The sequence below is a fragment of the Phytophthora cinnamomi genome (genome assembly GCF_018691715.1).
Source record: "Phytophthora cinnamomi strain GKB4 chromosome Unknown Contig27, whole genome shotgun sequence".
Classification (NCBI taxonomy): domain Eukaryota; phylum Oomycota; class Peronosporomycetes; order Peronosporales; family Peronosporaceae; genus Phytophthora; species Phytophthora cinnamomi.
The window spans coordinates 696644-718697 of NW_027150960.1; the positions used below are offsets into that span (position 1 = coordinate 696644).

The window sequence follows — 22054 nt, forward strand, 5'->3', positions numbered from 1 at the left end:
CGAACGCGGTACCTGCATCTACAGCATTTTGAACCACTGATTTTCGCTGGTATGGGCGCATTTTGCTCCGCATTGCGCGGTTCTCTGAGGTTGCTGCTGCATCGAGTGCATCGATCCATCGCTCTCGATAGCATGAAGCGCAGACTGCGATTCAGAGATGAATGCACAGCAGTCGACACCGCCATGCTCAGCTTCTTTCGCCAATTGGCGGAAGTACGAGAGAAAGTTGGCCTGCACGCCCAAAACCCATTGCAATGCGACCTTCCACCTCAGTCTTGTATGACGAAAACTACACCATACGAGACCGAATTCTGTCTTTTTTTCACCTTGCTCGAACAGAGCGTAGGACTCCACATTGTTTGTGAGAGCTGCAGTAGTTCGACTCCGCGAGTGTACCTGCGCTTAATTAACATCATCACGTCTCGAAATTGACTTGGTCCGATCCAATCAACCGCCACTAACAAAGCGATGTCAGATGATTCAGCGATCCTGAATCTAATCGGGAAAACGTCGTTTCAGTATTGATTGAACCAGCAAGTTGTCCGGTGATCCAGTGAGCAGTGTGTGAGGTAGTACCATTTACGATCGTTGAGCACTAGACAAGCCCGGTATCCGAGGCTGTCGTAAGCCCGGTAATGCAATCCAAATACACCAGGGTCGAGGATAATGATCATAATGCACGAAACTGGACAATGGTATAATGCGCACCGTTCGTTTATCATGCGAGCCGCTCGATCACAATGCAGGGGACTCGATCATAATGCTCACAATGCTCAATATCTGATCAGAATGCATCAAGGTTTGATCATAATACTAGTGCACAACGCTCGATCCTACGTAATAATGCAACACAGTACAGTAATTGGCCCACGGTACCGAAGAGCAATCCTCATCATGATGCGCTTGTTGTTGTCAACAACGCAAAGGCCGATGCGGAGATTTCGCGTCCTCGCGCGCAGGTCGTTGCCTCACGGTGAACAGTTGTGTATCACTCGGAAGGTGAGCCTCGGAAGGTGAGGCTCACCTTCCGAGTGATACACAACTGTTCGCCCAATTTGCGCCCCGAGCCAGCTGGCGCCACGGGTGTGGCCCATTGCAATCTTCCGCAGCGGCACGTGGGCTCCGTCTCGTGGCCGAAATGCCTTGTCGACCGAACAAACACGATCGCCAGCGTTTGTATGTTGATTTCGCAAATATGCGAGGACACAGTCCCGTCAGTGTGCAACTTCCGAGAAGACATCTGGTCATAATGCAGGACCAAACTCTTGGTTTAGCTTTTCTCCAGTTTACACGGCGTGTCGGCTGACCAAGCGCTCACTTTGGAACTTGCCATCTTCCACCCCCACACATCATATAAACCACCCCACATCGCAACCATGATGGCCATCGCTCAGTCCTCGCTTGCCCTTCTGTTCGTTGTGGCGGCCGCGTCCAACGGCTTCGCGGACGCCGCCAACCTGCGCTCGCGCAACCTGGGCGGCACCACCATCGCCACCAACGTGAAGACGTACAGCGCGTACGGCGACTACGCGTCCGCCATGCTGGCGGCTGTGAACAAGCAGCGCGCCACGGGCGGCCTGAAGCCCCTGTGCCTGAACAAGAAGCTGCACGCCGCCGCGCAGCGCCACTCGGACGACATGGCCGCCAAGGACTACATGGCCCACGACGGCTCGGACGGCTCGACCATGTCGGAGCGCATCACGCAGGCCGGATACGACTGGTCCGCCGTGGCCGAGAACGTGGCCGCCGGCCAGGTCGACGTGGCCGACGTGATGGTGGCGTGGATCAACTCGCCGGAGCACCTGGAGAACATCATGGGCGACTACACCATGTTCGGCTCTGCGTACGCGTTCAACAAGGACGGCACGTACCAGCACTACTGGACGCAGGACTTCGGTTCGGGCGACGCGGAGGAGTGCGACAGCGCCACGCCGGCGCAGAAGACGCCTGTGACGCCCGCGCCGACGACCATGGCGCCGGCCACCGAGGCCCCGACGCCGGCCCCGACGACCGCGGACGAGACTCAGCAGCAGGAGGCGCCTGTGACGCCGGCCCCGACGACCGGCGAGGAGGTGCAGGGTGAGTCTGAGACGACGCTGGAGGACGCCACTCAGAACGTGGAGCAGGTGGACACGCCTGTGACGCCTGCTCCGACGACGCCGGTGCCGGCCACGGACAGTCCCAAGGGCAAGGACTGCGAGTCGAACTTCTAAGCTACTCCGACACCACCCACCCCCACCACATAGAGTTATATGTAACTGCGTAGATTGAGTGTGATCTCAAGGTGCAGACTAGACCAAACCGATATACAATACAATAATGAATAACTTGAGCCAACGGAAACTGTGCTGTAGTATGCTGGTGGAGTAGTATTTTGATGTAGTACTTCGAAGTTTTGCGGTATTGGTACGTTTGCTGTAGTATATTTAGATGGGTAGGTCGAATCATACAATCTATGATTCTTGTGAATTCCTAGTTTTGCCAACTTATGAATGTGCCAATTGCTGCAGGCAAGTATTGTTGAGCGCAAAGCTTCAACGATCGAGCCGGCTCGAGACGAGAAGTACATTTTAAGGATACATACACGGCTTCGTGAGTCGATGGACTTGACATTCGCGCAGCCGCACACAGACGCACGATTGGAGAGCGTCGTACAGCAATCAGGGATGTTAAGTGTTCTTGTATTCAGTTTTCCTTGACTTAAGTATGTTCTTTTATTATTGGGTGATCAAATACTACTCGTTATAAGACTAGAAGGCGATACCACCATAAAGTTAGCTACGTTATTGCAGGATAAGATTGCCTCGAAGAGCAAGAGCAAACCTTTCACGTTTGACAGATTCTTTTTGCACCTTCCTTACCATCTGGTTGGTGTTACCTGCTCGTTTAATATACGATCCAGGATAAAAAGAACATTACGAAAGTCTCCTTTAATGCCTTGAGAAAAAGAAAAAAATAGCTTGAAAAGAACCGTTCTTTCAACACCCCTGTCAGAAACGTACACGGTATGTGCAGGAATTTTTTTCCGAACTGGTGTTTTTCTTCAAATAGTTGAAACGGCGAGCCAAGGTAACGATGAATGTCGACTGTCAAATAGAGCGGTGATGCTGTTACTTCAAACGTCGTTTGGCGCTTGAGTGGAAGCCAGTTTCCTTGGCCTTCGCTACGTGTAGAATAGGAGTGTAGGCTACATAGCTTTTAACCAGCTTTCTCGTGCTTTTTTTCTTGCAGATATATTCTACGAGAAGTTTGGTCTCGTCAGCACCGGAGTTGGGTTACAGTCTAGGCGTAGCGAAGTAGGAGGTTTCTGACACTTGAGCTTGAGAATGGAAATCCAAAAGTGAGAGGACCAGCTGTGTTGCATCGGGGAACGCCCGCAAGCGAAAACCCCCTTACGGTACCCAGTAATTACTGCGGCTCATACTAGTGAGCGGAGGAGGACCACTCGTGGCCACAATCCTTTCTCGGAGAGCTCCGCAGAGACTTTTCTGAATTCCCCCATAGTCACAACCACTCACAACTAGAGCCTTCTTATTCATTAGCATCTAACTGGGATGACAATAACACCAATGGCCTACTCAGCTACTAATCTGGTATGCTCCTGCCGTTAATGTCCCGTATATTCGACGCCATCCAACTGTTCGAATGTCACGGCTCCATCGACGCCAAGGTATCCTCTAATAGTACTTCTCTTCTCGTTCCGCTTTGGCCGTTGAAACGTGGCGCTCGACTATACTCGCCAAGTTTCATCTACGCTCTCATCGTAGCAATGATCAGCTTGCCACGACACCGCTTTCATCGGCTCATTCGATCCGAAAAAGTGGATGGCAAACTACGAATACATACCAGTCGTAGATATGGTTTTATCTTTTTTAGTACTATACCAGAACTACTGTAATACAACAACTACTACTATTGCAGAATGCTATCCCAACAACAATTGCCCAACTACAGCACAGTTTCCGTTGGCTCAAGTTATTCATTATTGTATTGTATATCGGTTTGGTCTAGTCTGCACCTTGAGATCACACTCAATCTACGCAGTTACATATAACTCTATGTGGTGGGGGTGGGTGGTGTCGGAGTAGCTTAGAAGTTCGACTCGCAGTCCTTGCCCTTGGGACTGTCCGTGGCCGGCACCGGCGTCGTCGGAGCAGGCGTCACAGGCGTGTCCACCTGCTCCACGTTCTGAGTGGCGTCCTCCAGCGTCGTCTCAGACTCACCCTGCACCTCCTCGCCGGTCGTCGGGGCCGGCGTCACAGGCGCCTCCTGCTGCTGAGTCTCGTCCGCGGTCGTCGGGGCCGGCGTCGGGGCCTCGGTGGCCGGCGCCATGGTCGTCGGCGCGGGCGTCACAGGCGTCTTCTGCGCCGGCGTGGCGCTGTCGCACTCCTCCGCGTCGCCCGAACCGAAGTCCTGCGTCCAGTAGTGCTGGTACGTGCCGGCCTTGTTGAACGCGTACGCAGAGCCGAACATGGTGTAGTCGCCCATGATGTTCTCCAGGTGCTCCGGCGAGTTGATCCACGCCACCATCACGTCGGCCACGTCGACCTGGCCGGCGGCCACGTTCTCGGCCACGGCGGACCAGTCGTATCCGGCCTGCGTGATGCGCTCCGACATGGTCGAGCCGTCCGAGCCGTCGTGGGCCATGTAGTCCTTGGCGGCCATGTCGTCCGAGTGGCGCTGCGCGGCGGCGTGCAGCTTCTTGTTCAGGCACAGGGGCTTCAGGCCGCCCGTGGCGCGCTGCTTGTTCACAGCCGCCAGCATGGCGGACGCGTAGTCGCCGTACGCCGTGTACGTCTTCACGTTGGTGGCGATGGTGGTGCCGCCCAGGTTGCGCGAGCGCAGGTTGGCGGCGTCCGCGAAGCCGTTGGACGCGGTCGCCACAACGAACAGAAGGGCAAGCGAGGACTGAGCGATGGCCATCATGGTTGCGATGTGGGGTGGTTTATATGATGTGTGGGGGTGGAAGATGGCAAGTTCCAAAGTGAGCGCTTGGTCAGCCGACACGCCGTGTAAACTGGAGAAAAGCTAAACCAAGAGTTTGGTCCTGCATTATGACCAGATGTCTTCTCGGAAGTTGCACACTGACGGGACTGTGTCCTCGCATATTTGCGAAATCAACATACAAACGCTGGCGATCGTGTTTGTTCGGTCGACAAGGCATTTCGGCCACGAGACGGAGCCCACGTGCCGCTGCGGAAGATTGCAATGGGCCACACCCGTGGCGCCAGCTGGCTCGGGGCGCAAATTGGGCGAACAGTTGTGTATCACTCGGAAGGTGAGCCTCACCTTCCGAGGCTCACCTTCCGAGTGATACACAACTGTTCACCGTGAGGCAACGACCTGCGCGCGAGGACGCGAAATCTCCGCATCGGCCTTTGCGTTGTTGACAACAACAAGCGCATCATGATGAGGATTGCTCTTCGGTACCGTGGGCCAATTACTGTACTGTGTTGCATTATTACGTAGGATCGAGCGTTGTGCACTAGTATTATGATCAAACCTTGATGCATTCTGATCAGATATTGAGCATTGTGAGCATTATGATCGAGTCCCCTGCATTGTGATCGAGCGGCTCGCATGATAAACGAACGGTGCGCATTATACCATTGTCCAGTTTCGTGCATTATGATCATTATCCTCGACCCTGGTGTATTTGGATTGCATTACCGGGCTTACGACAGCCTCGGATACCGGGCTTGTCTAGTGCTCAACGATCGTAAATGGTACTACCTCACACACTGCTCACTGGATCACCGGACAACTTGCTGGTTCAATCAATACTGAAACGACGTTTTCCCGATTAGATTCAGGATCGCTGAATCATCTGACATCGCTTTGTTAGTGGCGGTTGATTGGATCGGACCAAGTCAATTTCGAGACGTGATGATGTTAATTAAGCGCAGGTACACTCGCGGAGTCGAACTACTGCAGCTCTCACAAACAATGTGGAGTCCTACGCTCTGTTCGAGCAGGTGAAAAAACACAGAATTCAGTCTCGTATGGTGTAGTTTTCGTCACACAAGACTGAGGTGGAAGGTCGCATTGCAATGGGTTTTGGGCGTGCAGGCCAACTTTCTCTCGTACTTCCGCCAATTGGCGAAAGAAGCTGAGCATGGCGGTGTCGACTGCTGTGCATTCATCTCTGAATCGCAGTCTGCGCTTCATGCTATCGAGAGCGATGGATCGATGCACTCGATGCAGCAGCAACCTCAGAGAACCGCGCAATGCGGAGCAAAATGCGCCCATACCAGCGAAAATCAGTGGTTCAAAATGCTGTAGATGCAGGTACCGCGTTCGAACGGTACTTTCACTAATAACAACTTGACACCCAACGCACCGAACTACAGTACCGGTACATGCATTATATATATATATATGTAGTAGGCTCGATCGCACTCCTTACAATTCCCGCCTTAGGTCACCCTGAGTTGCTGCGACGCCATGGCCAGCTCAATCAGACAGCAATTGTGCTCTCTATAGTATCAGCCAAAGCGAACAACTGTTTTCAACGCCTGCGGAGGAATACCACACGGAGGCGTTCAACAAAGCACCACCAGTGCAGCCCACAAGCGCCGTGCCAGACGGACACAACGTGCCACAAAGTCGCGGGAGGGGCGTGCCGCCACCACAGAAGGTACCTCTACATTTTACAGCCGTGCAATGGGGACCAGACTCGACGTTGACACGACCGAGTTTACACGGCGTGTCGGCTGACCAAGCGCTCACTTTGGAACTTGCCATCTTCCACCCCCACACATCATATAAACCACCCCACATCGCAACCATGATGGCCATCGCTCAGTCCTCGCTTGCCCTTCTGTTCGTTGTGGCGGCCGCGTCCAACGGCTTCGCGGACGCCGCCAACCTGCGCTCGCGCAACCTGGGCGGCACCACCATTGCCACCAACGTGAAGACGTACAGCGCGTACGGCGACTACGCGTCCGCCATGCTGGCGGCTGTGAACAAGCAGCGCGCCACGGGCGGCCTGAAGCCCCTGTGCCTGAACAAGAAGCTGCACGCCGCCGCGCAGCGCCACTCGGACGACATGGCCGCCAAGGACTACATGGCCCACGACGGCTCGGACGGCTCGACCATGTCGGAGCGCATCACGCAGGCCGGATACGACTGGACTGCCGTGGCCGAGAACGTGGCCGCCGGCCAGGTCGACGTGGCCGACGTGATGGTGGCGTGGATCAACTCGCCGGAGCACCTGGAGAACATCATGGGCGACTACACCATGTTCGGCTCTGCGTACGCGTTCAACAAGGCCGGCACGTACCAGCACTACTGGACGCAGGACTTCGGTTCGGGCGACGCGGAGGAGTGCGACAGCGCCACGCCGGCGCAGAAGACGCCTGTGACGCCCGCGCCGACGACCATGGCGCCGGCCACCGAGGCCCCGACGCCGGCCCCGACGACCGCGGACGAGACTCAGCAGCAGGAGGCGCCTGTGACGCCGGCCCCGACGACCGGCGAGGAGGTGCAGGGTGAGTCTGAGACGACGCTGGAGGACGCCACTCAGAACGTGGAGCAGGTGGACACGCCTGTGACGCCTGCTCCGACGACGCCGGTGCCGGCCACGGACAGTCCCAAGGGCAAGGACTGCGAGTCGAACTTCTAAGCTACTCCGACACCACCCACCCCCACCACATAGAGTTATATGTAACTGCGTAGATTGAGTGTGATCTCAAGGTGCAGACTAGACCAAACCGATATACAATACAATAATGAATAACTTGAGCCAACGGAAACTGTGCTGTAGTTGGGCAATTGTTGTTGGGATAGCATTCTGCAATAGTAGTAGTTGTTGTATTACAGTAGTTCTGGTATAGTACTAAAAAAGATAAAACCATATCATACAATCTACGACTGGTATGTATTCGTAGTTTGCCATCCACTTCTTCGGATCGAATGAGCCGATGAAAGCGGTGTCGTGGCAAGCTGATCATTGCTACGATGAGAGCGTAGATGAAACTTGGCGAGTATAGTCGAGCGCCACGTTTCAACGGCCAAAGCGGAACGAGAAGAGAAGTACTATTAGAGGATACCTTGCTAGTGTCGTGCGTCGATGGAGCCGTGACATTCGAACAGTTGGATGGCGTCGAATATACGGGACATTAACGGCAGGAGCATACCAGATTAGTAGCTGAGTAGGCCATTGGTGTTATTGTCATCCCAGTTAGATGCTAATGAATAAGAAGGCTCTAGTTGTGAGTGGTTGTGACTATGGGGGAATTCAGAAAAGTCTCTGCGGAGCTCTCCGAGAAAGGATTGTGGCCACGAGTGGTCCTCCTCCGCTCACTAGTATGAGCCGCAGTAATTACTGGGTACCGTAAGGGGGTTTTCGCTTGCGGGCGTTCCCCGATGCAACACAGCTGGTCCTCTCACTTTTGGATTTCCATTCTCAAGCTCAAGTGTCAGAAACCTCCTACTTCGCTACGCCTAGACTGTAACCCAACTCCGGTGCTGACGAGACCAGACTTCTCGTAGAATATATCTGCAAGAAAAAAAAGCACGAGAAAGCTGGTTAAAAGCTATGTAGCCTACACTCCTATTCTACACGTAGCGAAGGCCAAGGAAACTGGCTTCCACTCAAGCACCAAACGACGTTTGAAGTAACAGCATCACCGCTCTATTTGACAGTCGACATTCATCGTTACCTTGGCTCGCCGTTTCAACTATTTGAAGAAAAACACCAGTTCGGAAAAAAATTCCTGCACATACCGTGTACGTTTCTGACAGGGGTGTTGAAAGAACGGTTCTTTTCAAGCTATTTTTTTCTTTTTCTCAAGGCATTAAAGGAGACTTTCGTAATGTTCTTTTTATCCTGGATCGTATATTAAACGAGCAGGTAACACCAACCAGATGGTAAGGAAGGTGCAAAAAGAATCTGTCAAACGTGAAAGGTTTGCTCTTGCTCTTCGAGGCAATCTTATCCTGCAATAACGTAGCTAACTTTATGGTGGTATCGCCTTCTAGTCTTATAACGAGTAGTATTTGATCACCCAATAATAAAAGAACATACTTAAGTCAAGGAAAACTGAATACAAGAACACTTAACATCCCTGATTGCTGTACGACGCTCTCCAATCGTGCGTCTGTGTGCGGCTGCGCGAATGTCAAGTCCATCGACTCACGAAGCCGTGTATGTATCCTTAAAATGTACTTCTCGTCTCGAGCCGGCTCGATCGTTGAAGCTTTGCGCTCAACAATACTTGCCTGCAGCAATTGGCACATTCATAAGTTGGCAAAACTAGGAATTCACAAGAATCATAGATTGTATGATTCGACCTACCCATCTAAATATACTACAGCAAACGTACCAATACCGCAAAACTTCGAAGTACTACATCAAAATACTACTCCACCAGCATACTACAGCACAGTTTCCGTTGGCTCAAGTTATTCATTATTGTATTGTATATCGGTTTGGTCTAGTCTGCACCTTGAGATCACACTCAATCTACGCAGTTACATATAACTCTATGTGGTGGGGGTGGGTGGTGTCGGAGTAGCTTAGAAGTTCGACTCGCAGTCCTTGCCCTTGGGACTGTCCGTGGCCGGCACCGGCGTCGTCGGAGCAGGCGTCACAGGCGTGTCCACCTGCTCCACGTTCTGAGTGGCGTCCTCCAGCGTCGTCTCAGACTCACCCTGCACCTCCTCGCCGGTCGTCGGGGCCGGCGTCACAGGCGCCTCCTGCTGCTGAGTCTCGTCCGCGGTCGTCGGGGCCGGCGTCGGGGCCTCGGTGGCCGGCGCCATGGTCGTCGGCGCGGGCGTCACAGGCGTCTTCTGCGCCGGCGTGGCGCTGTCGCACTCCTCCGCGTCGCCCGAACCGAAGTCCTGCGTCCAGTAGTGCTGGTACGTGCCGGCCTTGTTGAACGCGTACGCAGAGCCGAACATGGTGTAGTCGCCCATGATGTTCTCCAGGTGCTCCGGCGAGTTGATCCACGCCACCATCACGTCGGCCACGTCGACCTGGCCGGCGGCCACGTTCTCGGCCACAGCGGACCAGTCGTATCCGGCCTGCGTGATGCGCTCCGACATGGTCGAGCCGTCCGAGCCGTCGTGGGCCATGTAGTCCTTGGCGGCCATGTCGTCCGAGTGGCGCTGCGCGGCGGCGTGCAGCTTCTTGTTCAGGCACAGGGGCTTCAGGCCGCCCGTGGCGCGCTGCTTGTTCACAGCCGCCAGCATGGCGGACGCGTAGTCGCCGTACGCCGTGTACGTCTTCACGTTGGTGGCGATGGTGGTGCCGCCCAGGTTGCGCGAGCGCAGGTTGGCGGCGTCCGCGAAGCCGTTGGACGCGGCCGCCACAACGAACAGAAGGGCAAGCGAGGACTGAGCGATGGCCATCATGGTTGCGATGTGGGGTGGTTTATATGATGTGTGGGGGTGGAAGATGGCAAGTTCCAAAGTGAGCGCTTGGTCAGCCGACACGCCGTGTAAACTCGGTCGTGTCAACGTCGAGTCTGGTCCCCATTGCACGGCTGTAAAATGTAGAGGTACCTTCTGTGGTGGCGGCACGCCCCTCCCGCGACTTTGTGGCACGTTGTGTCCGTCTGGCACGGCGCTTGTGGGCTGCACTGGTGGTGCTTTGTTGAACGCCTCCGTGTGGTATTCCTCCGCAGGCGTTGAAAACAGTTGTTCGCTTTGGCTGATACTATAGAGAGCACAATTGCTGTCTGATTGAGCTGGCCATGGCGTCGCAGCAACTCAGGGTGACCTAAGGCGGGAATTGTAAAGAGTGCGATCGAGCCTACTACATATATATATATAATGCATGTACCGGTACTGTAGTTCGGTGCGTTGGGTGTCAAGTTGTTATTAGTGAAAGTGCCGTTCGAATGTGGTGCCTGCATATACAGCTTTTTGAACCACTGATTTTCGCTGGTATGGGCGCATTTTGCTCCGCGCGCGGTTACACTTTTTGCGCCTCAAAACTCGAACCAAGGGAGCAAGTTTGTCTTTGGGTTGCGAGGCACATCCGTGCATGCCCTTCGCCCAATGGCGAGCGCATCAGTATTTACAAGGCGTATTGTCTGTTCGAAGCAAAAAAAAGTATTTGGCAGCGCTCTTCGACCACTTCATATCGTTTCCAGAAACTATAGCATACATTGCGCGGTTCTCTGAGGTTGCTGCTGCATCGAGTGCAGCGATCCATCGCTCTCGATAGCACGAAGCGCAGACTGCGATTCAGAGATGAATGCACAGTAGTCGACACCGCCGTGCTCAGTTTCTTTCGCCAATTGGCGGAAGTACGAGAGAAAGTTGGCCTGTACGCCCAAAACCCGTTGCAACGTGGCCTTCCACTCCAGCTTCGTGATGCGACCACACCTCGCTGAGTCGCACTGCCTAAAAGAAAGCATTAATCCTTGCTGGTTTTCGCATATGATATGTAATAGTGACTCCAGAGTCCTGCGCTGCAAACGACAAGCTTTATCCCGCCATTCATTCGTACCAGCGGCCTTCAGTTTCTGGAGGGGTTGCGACGAAAATTGGATCACACGTGGCTGGATCTCGGTGTCCTCGTCCCGCTCTAATAGAACGTAGGCACCCTTATTGGTTTGGGACCCACAGTAGCTCGACGCAGAAAATACCGTGAGAAGGAGGCCGTCATGAACGATATCGTAACCTTCTTCTCGGCATTCATGCGATCTGATGATGAGATTAATTCCATTTCGCTGGCAGAAAGCTTTCGTGATATCAGGGCCAAACTCCACTCCAGCTCCTCGGCTAGAAGGCTTCCAACCATCCTCACTGCAAGGGTCGCTCCACAAGAGATGCATCAAAAGTTCATCAGCGCGGCTCGTTCCCTGTGTTGGTTCACCTCGATGATCTAAGTGAACTAACTCCTCAATCGTGACGTTCTCATGATTGCTCAAGCCGCCATGAACAACAAATACGCGCCTGTTAACCAATGCAAAGATTGGAAACAAATCAAAGACGGCTTCGAACAACTGAAACAGTTTCGCTGCTGAGTAATTGACTGATGTGCCGAGCCCACTCCACCCATCGCTTTCAATGCCGTACTTTGCGTACACTTCTTCTTGGAACCCAAATATTTCGTTGATCATGCGCTCTTCGTGATTGCCACGGTTTAAGAACACAAAATCAGGGTACAAGAGTTTGAACGCAAGCAACAATAGGACAATTTCAACACCGCGTGCACCGCGGTCCACAAAATCACCGTTGAAAAGATACCATGTCTTGCTGCTGGGGACTCCGCAATTTTCCATAATTGTCAGTAGATCTTCTAACTGACCGTGAAGGTCACCCACTACAACAAGTTTCACACCCGGAGGGAGCTGGATCGAATTCATAAGCGATCCGTGCATGTTTAGGAATAGCCTTTCCGCTTCCTCTAAGATCCGTAGCACGAAGACAGGGTGTAGCAGAATTCCATTGCGAAATTGGTTGATCAGTCTTTTGACTGTATTCAGTCGCAAGGGAAATAGCACACGGACACCGCGGTAGTGAGCAAGAGAGGCTTTAATACGCTCCCTTTCCGGGAGGGCGCTGTAGGGAAATTGCACCGAGTTGAGCGAGCTGAATAACGGAACCATCGAGTTCAATTCGTTAATACTCGCCGATATTTTTACGAACCGCACCATCATCATTGTTCGCTGCTCCTGCAGTGCTTCCAGCAAGTTCCACGTGCTGAAATTGAGGCGTGCTCGGAATACGGAGTACGAAAGGTGCTGGCGAATGGCATTCTTGATGCGATTCGCTGATAAAACCGCGTCAGAATACAATTCCACATACCCCAGAGCAAACTCCTGGACCAAATTGAATTTGGCCAATTGTACTTTTACCATCGCTCTTCCATCTCCAGATTCTCCGTTCGTTAGAATTTGCACCACGCGGCCTACCAAAACGCCGTATACCAAGACGCTCGTGCCCTGTTTCAATGAGGTGGCCTGAATTTTCATCGGCAAACAGTCTCTGCAGATGCGTACTTCGTCGTAGTAGCCTTGTAAAGGCAGCCGTGGGGCGAACAATGAGCATTCGTCACACATGCACGTCCCGCACTTGCTAGATGAAGCGTTATCAGAACAGCAACAAGGATAAGCGTTTTGACGAAGGTGTCATTTCATGTGACACCCCCAGCAACGTACCGACAGTGGTGTGGACGAGTGAAAAAGCTGAAGTCGTTTTTGCAGACCATGCAATGCGTAGAGTTTTGTACCCAAACCGGTCGTAGAGCAAGGCGGAACGCACGTTCCCACTTCAAATACACGGCATCCTTGCTGGCTCGCAACTTCCACGACAATAGCTGTCCTGCGGGTGAGTATCCCGTTAGTTGCATCTCAAGTTTCCTCCGATTGAACACGAGACCGCGTTTCAGGAGGTCAGCCTCATATTCTTCCTCGCTCCTGGTCGTGTTCTTGGCATTTATCGAAGCGGTGAGCATCATGACGCCACGCAGGTGCTGGGACGTGAGGTGGACTTTACGAACTCCTTCCGCTGTCACGGCAGGCGTTGGGAGCTCGTAGTAACAAAAACGACCATTGCGAAAAAGCTGGAAGTACCGGTAGTGTGCATAGTCTCCAAGCTTTATGAGCGCACCCTCCATGAGCATTTGCTCCCCGTAATAATTGTTCTCGATCTCCCCTTCGCTTGGAGTCCAGTGTCCGATTCCTGCTTGTGTCGTGAATCCATCGGTGCCCATGGGCCGGAGGGCGCAGCAAAGTCTTCCAAACATTTCTCTTCGGACAGGTAAATCAACCTGTGAGGCCCGTCGAATAAGATCGTTGTTGAGGCCCTAAATAGTCATGTACGGCGATGCTTCCACTGTCCTTGTCGAGGTACGCTCAATTTGGAGTTTTGGTTTTAGCATCCCAACCATCGAGGGTACAGACAACTTTTTTAAGCAATTTTATTCAGATATATTATTGTACTAGTCTGCACCTTGAGATCACACTCAATCTACTCCGACGCATTGAAAATTGGCTCGATGTGGTGCCGAAAGCGGGTAGTCGATAGTTGCCGAGCTTTTAGCAACGCGAGGTGTTTCAATACAGCTTAAAAGTTCGACTCACAGTCCGTGGCAGGGGCCGACGGAGCGGGCGTCACCGGAGTCTCCTGCTGCTGGGGGGTCTCAGCCTCACCCTGCACCTCCTCGCCGGTCGTCGGGGCCGGCGTCACAGGCGCCTCCTGCTGCTGCTGAATCTCGTCCGCGGTCGTCGGGGCCGGCGTCGGGGCCTCGGTGGCCGGCGTCGGAGCCTCGGTGGCCGGCGCCATGGTCGTCGGCGCGGGCGTCACAGGCGTCTTCTGCGCCGGCGTGGCGCTGTCGCACTCCTCCGCGTCGCCCGAACCGAAGTCCTGCGTCCAGTAGTGCTGGTACGTGCCGGCCTTGTTGAACGCGTACGCAGAGCCGAACATGGTGTAGTCGCCCATGATGTTCTCCAGGTGCTCCGGCGAGTTGATCCACGCCACCATCACGTCGGCCACGTCGATCTGGCCGGCGGCCACGTTCTCGGCCACAGCGGACCAGTCGTATCCGGCCTGCGTGATGCGCTCCGACATGGTCGAGCCGTCCGAGCCGTCGTGGGCCATGTAGTCCTTGGCGGCCATGTCGTCCGAGTGGCGCTGCGCGGCGGCGTGCAGCTTCTTGTTCAGGCACAGGGGCTTCAGGCCGCCCGTGGCGCGCTGCTTGTTCACGGCCGCCAGCATGGCGGACGCGTAGTCGCCGTACGCCGTGTACGTCTTCACGTTGGTGGCAATGGTAGTGCCGCCCAGGTTACGGAGGTAAGAGGCATCGGACAGGCCGTTGGAGGTAGCCGCGACAATAAGCAGAAGAGCAAGCGAGGACTGAGAAATGGCCATTTTGACTGTGTAAGTTGGGTGAGTTGAGCTGGAAGGGTACGATGTGGACCGAAGGAGCAGATTGAGAACTGGTGTTGAGCAAAGTGGGTGTTAGGTGTCGATGCTTCAGTGTCGAGCAGAGCTCCGGACCTGCGTCGTGACCTGATGTCTTCTTGGAAGTGCGTCGCCGGGACAAAGTGTCCCTTGCTTCGGTCGCATTTTGCGAAGCCAACACTACACGCTGGCGACCGGGTTTGTTCGGTCGACGAGGCATTTCGGCCACGAGACGGAGCCCACGTGCCGCTGCGGAAGATTGCAACGGGCCACATCGGCGCCGTCAGTTGGCTGGGGAGCGCAGATCGGGCGCGAACAGTTGGGATCACACTCGGAAGGTGAGGACAGCGGCAGCGCGCGAAGCCGCGAAAGCTTCGTGTCGGGCGGGCATTGTTGTTTTGTGCCGCCTGCTGGCAACGACGCGCGGTTCACAATTCTACAGCTGTTCCAGATCTGTGTCACATCACCAAATTGGGCCTGTCTGCGTTGCATATCAGCATAAAAGGTCTTCCTCAACAGTCAATGTACCGTAATGCTATACTCAGGGTTGCTGCTCGTCGTTATCGGGTTCCTAGGCGGGTGGCTTCTGAGCAGGCACAAATTTGGTGCCTCGTGCGTTATGATCGCATTACCAAATTACGCGCCGGTCTCCGATACCGGACGGCGTCGAGTGTTCGGACACCAACACTGCAGCACCAAGTGAGTACACCACCCGAACGCTAACATTCGCACCGCGGGGAAAGTCCCGATGCGCGTGCCAGCGGCTGTCACAAACGAAGCGTTGAACGCGCCGAGCCCCATCGGCGCGCGCACCGAATGTTGAACGCCCTCGGCTTTGTGCATCAATCTTGATGGCCTCGAGTCACACAACTCGGCGATGCACTGGCGCCAAATCTCCGCCTTGGGCACAACTTGTGTGCCGCACAAGGCGCCGCAAGCGGAATGAAGGCGCAACGCGGTCTTCGCGATCACGGTCTCTATCCAAATCGATTGACGCGGCCGACTGTTTTCAACACTGCGGCGGAATACCACATGGAGGCGGCCGACGAAGCACCGCCGATGCAGCCCACAAGCTCCGCGCCAGACGGACACAATGTGCCACGAAGTCGCGGGATGGATGCGTGACGGTACAACACCAGTATGATACCCCTACCAGTGGTTTGTCGAGACGTGCATTGGAAAGCGACAACACGCTCGAGTTTGCACGCACGGCGCGTCGGCTAACGAAGCCCTCACTTTGGAACTTGCCATCTTCCACCCCCATACATTATATAAACCACCCCATATCGCAACCATGATGGCCATCGCTCAGTCCTCGCTTGCCCTTCTGTTCGTTGTGGCGACCGCGTCCAACGGCTTCGCGGACGCCGCCAACCTGCGCTCGCGCAACCTGGGCGGCACCACCATTGCCACTAACGTGAAGACGTACACGGCGTACGGCGACTACGCGTCCGCCATGCTGGCGGCCGTGAACAAGCAGCGCGCCACGGGCGGCCTGAAGCCCCTGTGCCTGAACAAGAAGCTGCACGCCGCCGCGCAGCGCCACTCGGACGACATGGCCGCCAAGGACTACATGGCCCACGACGGCTCGGACGGCTCGACCATGTCGGAGCGCATCACACAGGCCGGATACGACTGGTCCGCTGTGGCCGAGAACGTGGCCGCCGGCCAGGTCGACGTGGCCGACGTGATGGTGGCGTGGATCAACTCGCCGGAGCACCTGGAGAACATCATGGGCGACTACACCATGTTCGGCTCTGCGTACGCGTTCAACAAGGCCGGCACGTACCAGCACTACTGGACGCAGGACTTCGGTTCGGGCGACGCGGAGGAGTGCGACAGCGCCACGCCGGCGCAGAAGACGCCTGTGACGCCCGCGCCGACGACCATGGCGCCGGCCACCGAGGCCCCGACGCCGGCCCCGACGACCGCGGACGAGACTCAGCAGCAGCAGGAGGCGCCTGTGACGCCGGCCCCGACGACCGGCGAGGAGGTACAGGGTGAGTCTGAGACTCCCCAGCAGCAGGAGACTCCGGTGACGCCCGCTCCGTCGGCCCCTGCCACGGACTGCGAATCCAACTTCTAAACTACTCCTTATCCCGACACCATCCATCCCCACCACATAGAGCTATATGTATCTGCGTAGATTGAGTGTGATCTCAAGGTGCAGACTAGACCAAACCGATATACAATACAATAAGTAATGAATAACTTGAGCCAACGGAAACGTGCAGCAGTTTGGAGAAGTAGCATTTTGTAGTAGTACTTCTACCTTTCGCAGTATTAGTACGTTCGGAGTAGTACATGTAAATGGGTAGGTGGAAATCATACAATCTAAGATTCGTATGAATGCCTAGTTTAGCTAACTTATGAATGAGCCAATTGCTGCAGGCGAGACTTGGCAAGTACTTCTTAAGTATAGGAGCTTTGCGCTGATAATAACTGAGCGCAAAGCTTCAACAATAAACAAACACGAGCAGAGAAGTACATTTTGAGGATACATCGATGGCTTCGTGCGTCGATGGACTTTTGACATTCGCGGAGCCTCGAAACTCGTGTGTCACCCAGAAGTGACAAATAATCGTATCGATAGTCTTTTTGACGTACCAGTGTAAAACGGTTTCCTCGGACTCCCGTTTCAACTTGCCGCTCCATTCTCCCATCTATCTTATTTTTATCGCTCGACAATATTTTCGTGTTAAATTCACAACCACGACAAGACCGAACGACTTGAATATTAAAAATGGCATTTCAATTCTGAAAGCCTTCGCAAGTTTAGAGCTCCTGCATTGTTCTACAGCACATCATGATCAAAGTGCCATGCCAAAACCTGGCAGAAGTCGACGAGACGCTAGGGGGAGATATTCTAGCTAGTGAATCCCAGCGATAATTATCATTAGTGTCATGGCAGTATTTTCTGTTTTGGCGGGGGGTGCCACGCTCGGAAATCCTACCGTTATCTCGGTTCATCCAAGCGTTGGTAGAGTTAACCAGGTTCGTGTTTGAATGGATCAAAGACTTGATGCGATTCGGTTGAAAGACAAGATGCCGAATGGCAGTCGCTTAAGGGTAGTGGGAGGATTGAAAATTCTCTCTGTGGTATCGATGACCTAAAATGCTTGAACTTGATCGTGCTCCGAGCCGGCCACGACAGTGGCAGTCTCGTTCCTGCGAAGCTTGACTTGTGACGGGTGAGTTGCTTAAGCTCCGCGACGCAAGATCAAGGATGAGTTACCTCCAATGTTGTTGACTTGCAGTCGGCGCGGTAGTGGTGTACTCCACAAACATTTCACTGAACACTAAATAGCAGGGTTCAAACTATATATGTTAGTACTATATAGTTATCAAAATTAATACATTGATATGTTTTCTGTTCGAAGGCTACTAGTACCTGATTCGTGAACCTCCACGCCGTCGTGCCGAATGTTTTCGATAATATAAACCCACAAGAAAGACTCCTAGTGTGTTGTTTCTCGAAAAGTGCGCTCATCTCTTGAATATAATGGCATGCAGGGCTTGAAGAGCAAATACGAGCTGCCTCCATCGTCCCTAACAATGATGGAATTAGTTAATATAAGAATCGAAACTAATTGAGATTGCAATATTCTGCATTACAATGCGCGGAGCAAATGACACGATAAGTTTTTCGAATGCAGGTAGACCCTAAGAACCGATAAATGCCAATGAACTGCAGCCGCTGCAATAATTAGGGAACATGTTAGTAGCGTTAGACCTGCATGAGAGCAGACTATCTGGAGTGTGGACCTGCATCAGTACAGATAGTTTGAACGAGAGTGTATGTGTGTATAAAAACAAAATAATACTAAGCCACTATTTAGAGTTATCAAGATAGGTGCGTTTGAAGTCGTCTCATTCATAAGTTGGCTAAACTAGGCATTCATACGAATCTTAGATTGTATGATTTCCACCTACCCATTTACATGTACTACTCCGAACGTACTAACACTGAGAAAGGTAGAAGTACTACTACAAAATGCTACTTCTCCAAACTGCTGCACGTTTCCGTTGGCTCAAGTTATTCATTATTGTATTGTATATCGGTTTTATCTAGTCTGCACCTTGAGATCACACTCAATCTACGCAGATACATATACCTCTATGTGGTGGGGATGGATGGTGTCGGGATAGGGAGTAGTTTAGAAGTTGGATTCGCAGTCCGTGGCAGGGGCCGACGGAGCGGGCGTCACCGGAGCCTCCTGCTGCTGGGGAGTCTCAGACTCACCCTGCACCTCCTCGCCGGTCGTCGGGGCCGGCGTCACAGGCGCCTCTTGCTGCTGCTGAGTCTCGTCCGCGGTCGTCGGGGCCGGCGTCGGGGCCTCGGTGGCCGGCGCCATGGTCGTCGGCGCGGGCGTCACAGGCGTCTTCTGCGCCGGCGTGGCGCTGTCGCACTCCTCCGCGTCGCCCGAACCGAAGTCCTGCGTCCAGTAGTGCTGGTACGTGCCGGCCTTGTTGAACGCGTACGCAGAGCCGAACATGGTGTAGTCGCCCATGATGTTCTCCAGGTGCTCCGGCGAGTTGATCCACGCCACCATCACGTCGGCCACGTCGATCTGGCCGGCGGCCACGTTCTCGGCCACAGCGGACCAGTCGTATCCGGCCTGTGTGATGCGCTCCGACATGGTCGAGCCGTCCGAGCCGTCGTGGGCCATGTAGTCCTTGGCGGCCATGTCGTCCGAGTGGCGCTGCGCGGCGGCGTGCAGCTTCTTGTTCAGGCACAGGGGCTTCAGGCCGCCCGTGGCGCGCTGCTTGTTCACGGCCGCCAGCATGGCGGACGCGTAGTCGCCGTACGCCGTGTACGTCTTCACGTTAGTGGCAATGGTGGTGCCGCCCAGGTTGCGCGAGCGCAGGTTGGCGGCGTCCGCGAAGCCGTTGGACGCGGTCGCCACAACGAACAGAAGGGCAAGCGAGGACTGAGCGATGGCCATCATGGTTGCGATATGGGGTGGTTTATATAATGTATGGGGGTGGAAGATGGCAAGTTCCAAAGTGAGGGCTTCGTTAGCCGACGCGCCGTGCGTGCAAACTCGAGCGTGTTGTCGCTTTCCAATGCACGTCTCGACAAACCACTGGTAGGGGTATCATACTGGTGTTGTACCGTCACGCATCCATCCCGCGACTTCGTGGCACATTGTGTCCGTCTGGCGCGGAGCTTGTGGGCTGCATCGGCGGTGCTTCGTCGGCCGCCTCCATGTGGTATTCCGCCGCAGTGTTGAAAACAGTCGGCCGCGTCAATCGATTTGGATAGAGACCGTGATCGCGAAGACCGCGTTGCGCCTTCATTCCGCTTGCGGCGCCTTGTGCGGCACACAAGTTGTGCCCAAGGCGGAGATTTGGCGCCAGTGCATCGCCGAGTTGTGTGACTCGAGGCCATCAAGATTGATGCACAAAGCCGAGGGCGTTCAACATTCGGTGCGCGCGCCGATGGGGCTCGGCGCGTTCAACGCTTCGTTTGTGACAGCGCTGGCACGCGCATCGGGACTTTCCCCGCGGTGCGAATGTTAGCGTTCGGGTGGTGTACTCACTTGGTGCTGCAGTGTTGGTGTCCGAACACTCGACGCCGTCCGGTATCGGACGGAGACCGGCGCGTAATTTGGTAATGCGATCATAACGCACGAGGCACCAAATTTGTGCCTGCTCAGAAGCCACCCGCCTAGGAACCCGATAACGACGAGCAGCAACCCTGAGTATAGCATTACGGTACATTGACTGTTGAGGAAGACCTTTTATGCTGATATGCAACGCAGACAGGCCCAATTTGGTGATGTGACACAGATCTGGAACAGCTGTAGAATTGTGAACCGCGCGTCGTTGCCAGCAGGCGGCACAAAACAACAATGCCCGCCCGACACGAAGCTTTCGCGGCTTCGCGCGTTGGTCGTTGAGGCTACATGTACTGACCTCACAATGACAAATTCGGGCATTATTCCGTAAAAAATTCCAAATTGTGCGCAATTGGACAGTTTATGGCAGTGAGCTGTTCCACTGGTTGAGGTAAACGTGGACTAAAAGTTATATTTCCCCTCAGAATTCAACAACACCCTCGCGCTGGTCTGAGAAAACTTGGAGTATATTTGCCAACAGGGTAAAATTCGGGGATCCCGTAGTCAAGTATGGCGGCGGGACCCCCTTGCACCCTAGGACGATGGTAAAAGGATAGCCGATGAGGGCTCCGAGGAACCTCGTGAACACCGACATGGAATAGTCGACGATTTTGTAGTGCCAAGCCGGTATGATTCCCCTGGTCTTCCTACATGCTCTGTAATCGATAGGGTGAAGGCATAGGTTGAGCGCTTTCAGCCAGTGTCCTCTAAGCGCCAATTGCACTCAAGATATGGCGTACTACTGAAGTATTCGCTTGCATGGAGTTTGTTTTGCTCTTCGCTTTTTCCCTCCTGCCTCCGGTGCGAAATCGGAAGAGCATATCATTGTCGCACTTGAAAATCAACAATTTATGCTTCACTATTAACTCTACTGGTGGAACTGCTCTCAGAGAAATAACAGCTCAGCCACACCACACCAGGCAGTCTCGCGGTTGCCGATAGAGTCGTGGTGGTGACCGTTGCCTTGAAGGTGCCAGCTGTCTTGGAGGAGACTGACATCGCGAAGTATATATCGACATCGTTGAGGGCTACGTGGTGGATCATGCCGTTGAGGACGTCATCCAGATGTATGCCATTGAGGAGACGGCGGTTGGAGAGCACGCCTTGATCATGGTGGCCGTGGAGCAGGAAGCCGTAATTCACCTCTGCATCAAAAGATATCGAGTGTTGTGTACAGTGTGGAGAAGCTGTCCTAGTTGAAGGTCGTAGATAAGACACCGAAAAATATCGAGGAGAAGCAGCCCATTGTGTAGAGCGCCTGCCTACTCGTCACATCCACATTTGTTATGACAAAGTATTCCGCAGCGTCCGCATTTGTGTGCTTTCTTCGGAGCCTTGCCCGTATTTCTTCGCCTGCACTAGGAATCCGTTTCTCCCTCGGTCGCCCTCCTCCTTCGCGGTCACCACCATCACCATACTCCTCCTCCCTACCAGACTCTACGATGACCCTTTCGTCCAGTGCGCGACTCCGGCTTCACCAACACGTGCACCTACACGACGGACCCTTGCTGCTCCTCGTGCAGCAGGCGCGTGGTCCTCTTTTTGCAGTGGCCTTGGCTGCGGGTTTTGTTGCC

General features: G+C 54.1%; 7 protein-coding genes across 7 annotated transcripts; 3 read left to right on the plus strand and 4 right to left on the minus strand.

Annotated features, from left to right (window-relative positions):
- Positions 1-1538: 1538 nt before the first annotated feature.
- IUM83_04026 (SCP-like extracellular protein) lies at positions 1539-2213 on the plus strand (the record flags this gene model as incomplete). Its single annotated transcript, XM_067928066.1, has 1 exon — positions 1539-2213. The coding sequence occupies one exon, from the start codon at positions 1539-1541 to the stop codon at positions 2211-2213; it is 675 nt and encodes a 224-aa protein (XP_067793694.1).
- Positions 2214-4089: 1876 nt separating this feature from the next.
- IUM83_04027 (SCP-like extracellular protein) lies at positions 4090-4926 on the minus strand (the record flags this gene model as incomplete). Its single annotated transcript, XM_067928067.1, has 1 exon — positions 4090-4926. One exon carries the CDS (start codon positions 4924-4926, stop codon positions 4090-4092), a length of 837 nt encoding a protein of 278 aa, XP_067793695.1.
- Positions 4927-6787: 1861 nt separating this feature from the next.
- Positions 6788-7624, plus strand: IUM83_04028 (SCP-like extracellular protein; the record flags this gene model as incomplete). Its single annotated transcript, XM_067928068.1, has 1 exon — positions 6788-7624. The coding sequence occupies one exon, from the start codon at positions 6788-6790 to the stop codon at positions 7622-7624; it is 837 nt and encodes a 278-aa protein (XP_067793699.1).
- Positions 7625-9519: 1895 nt separating this feature from the next.
- IUM83_04029 (SCP-like extracellular protein) lies at positions 9520-10356 on the minus strand (the record flags this gene model as incomplete). The annotated part of the gene is made up of 1 exon (XM_067928069.1): positions 9520-10356. One exon carries the CDS (start codon positions 10354-10356, stop codon positions 9520-9522), a length of 837 nt encoding a protein of 278 aa, XP_067793700.1.
- Positions 10357-14104: 3748 nt separating this feature from the next.
- Positions 14105-14826, minus strand: IUM83_04030 (RxLR-like protein; the record flags this gene model as incomplete). Its single annotated transcript, XM_067928070.1, has 2 exons — positions 14105-14109; positions 14463-14826. 2 exons carry the CDS (start codon positions 14824-14826, stop codon positions 14105-14107), a joined length of 369 nt encoding a protein of 122 aa, XP_067793867.1.
- Positions 14827-16153: 1327 nt separating this feature from the next.
- IUM83_04031 (SCP-like extracellular protein) lies at positions 16154-16945 on the plus strand (the record flags this gene model as incomplete). The annotated part of the gene is made up of 1 exon (XM_067928071.1): positions 16154-16945. One exon carries the CDS (start codon positions 16154-16156, stop codon positions 16943-16945), a length of 792 nt encoding a protein of 263 aa, XP_067793701.1.
- Positions 16946-19016: 2071 nt separating this feature from the next.
- IUM83_04032 (SCP-like extracellular protein) lies at positions 19017-19808 on the minus strand (the record flags this gene model as incomplete). Its single annotated transcript, XM_067928072.1, has 1 exon — positions 19017-19808. The coding sequence occupies one exon, from the start codon at positions 19806-19808 to the stop codon at positions 19017-19019; it is 792 nt and encodes a 263-aa protein (XP_067793866.1).
- Positions 19809-22054: the final 2246 nt, after the last annotated feature.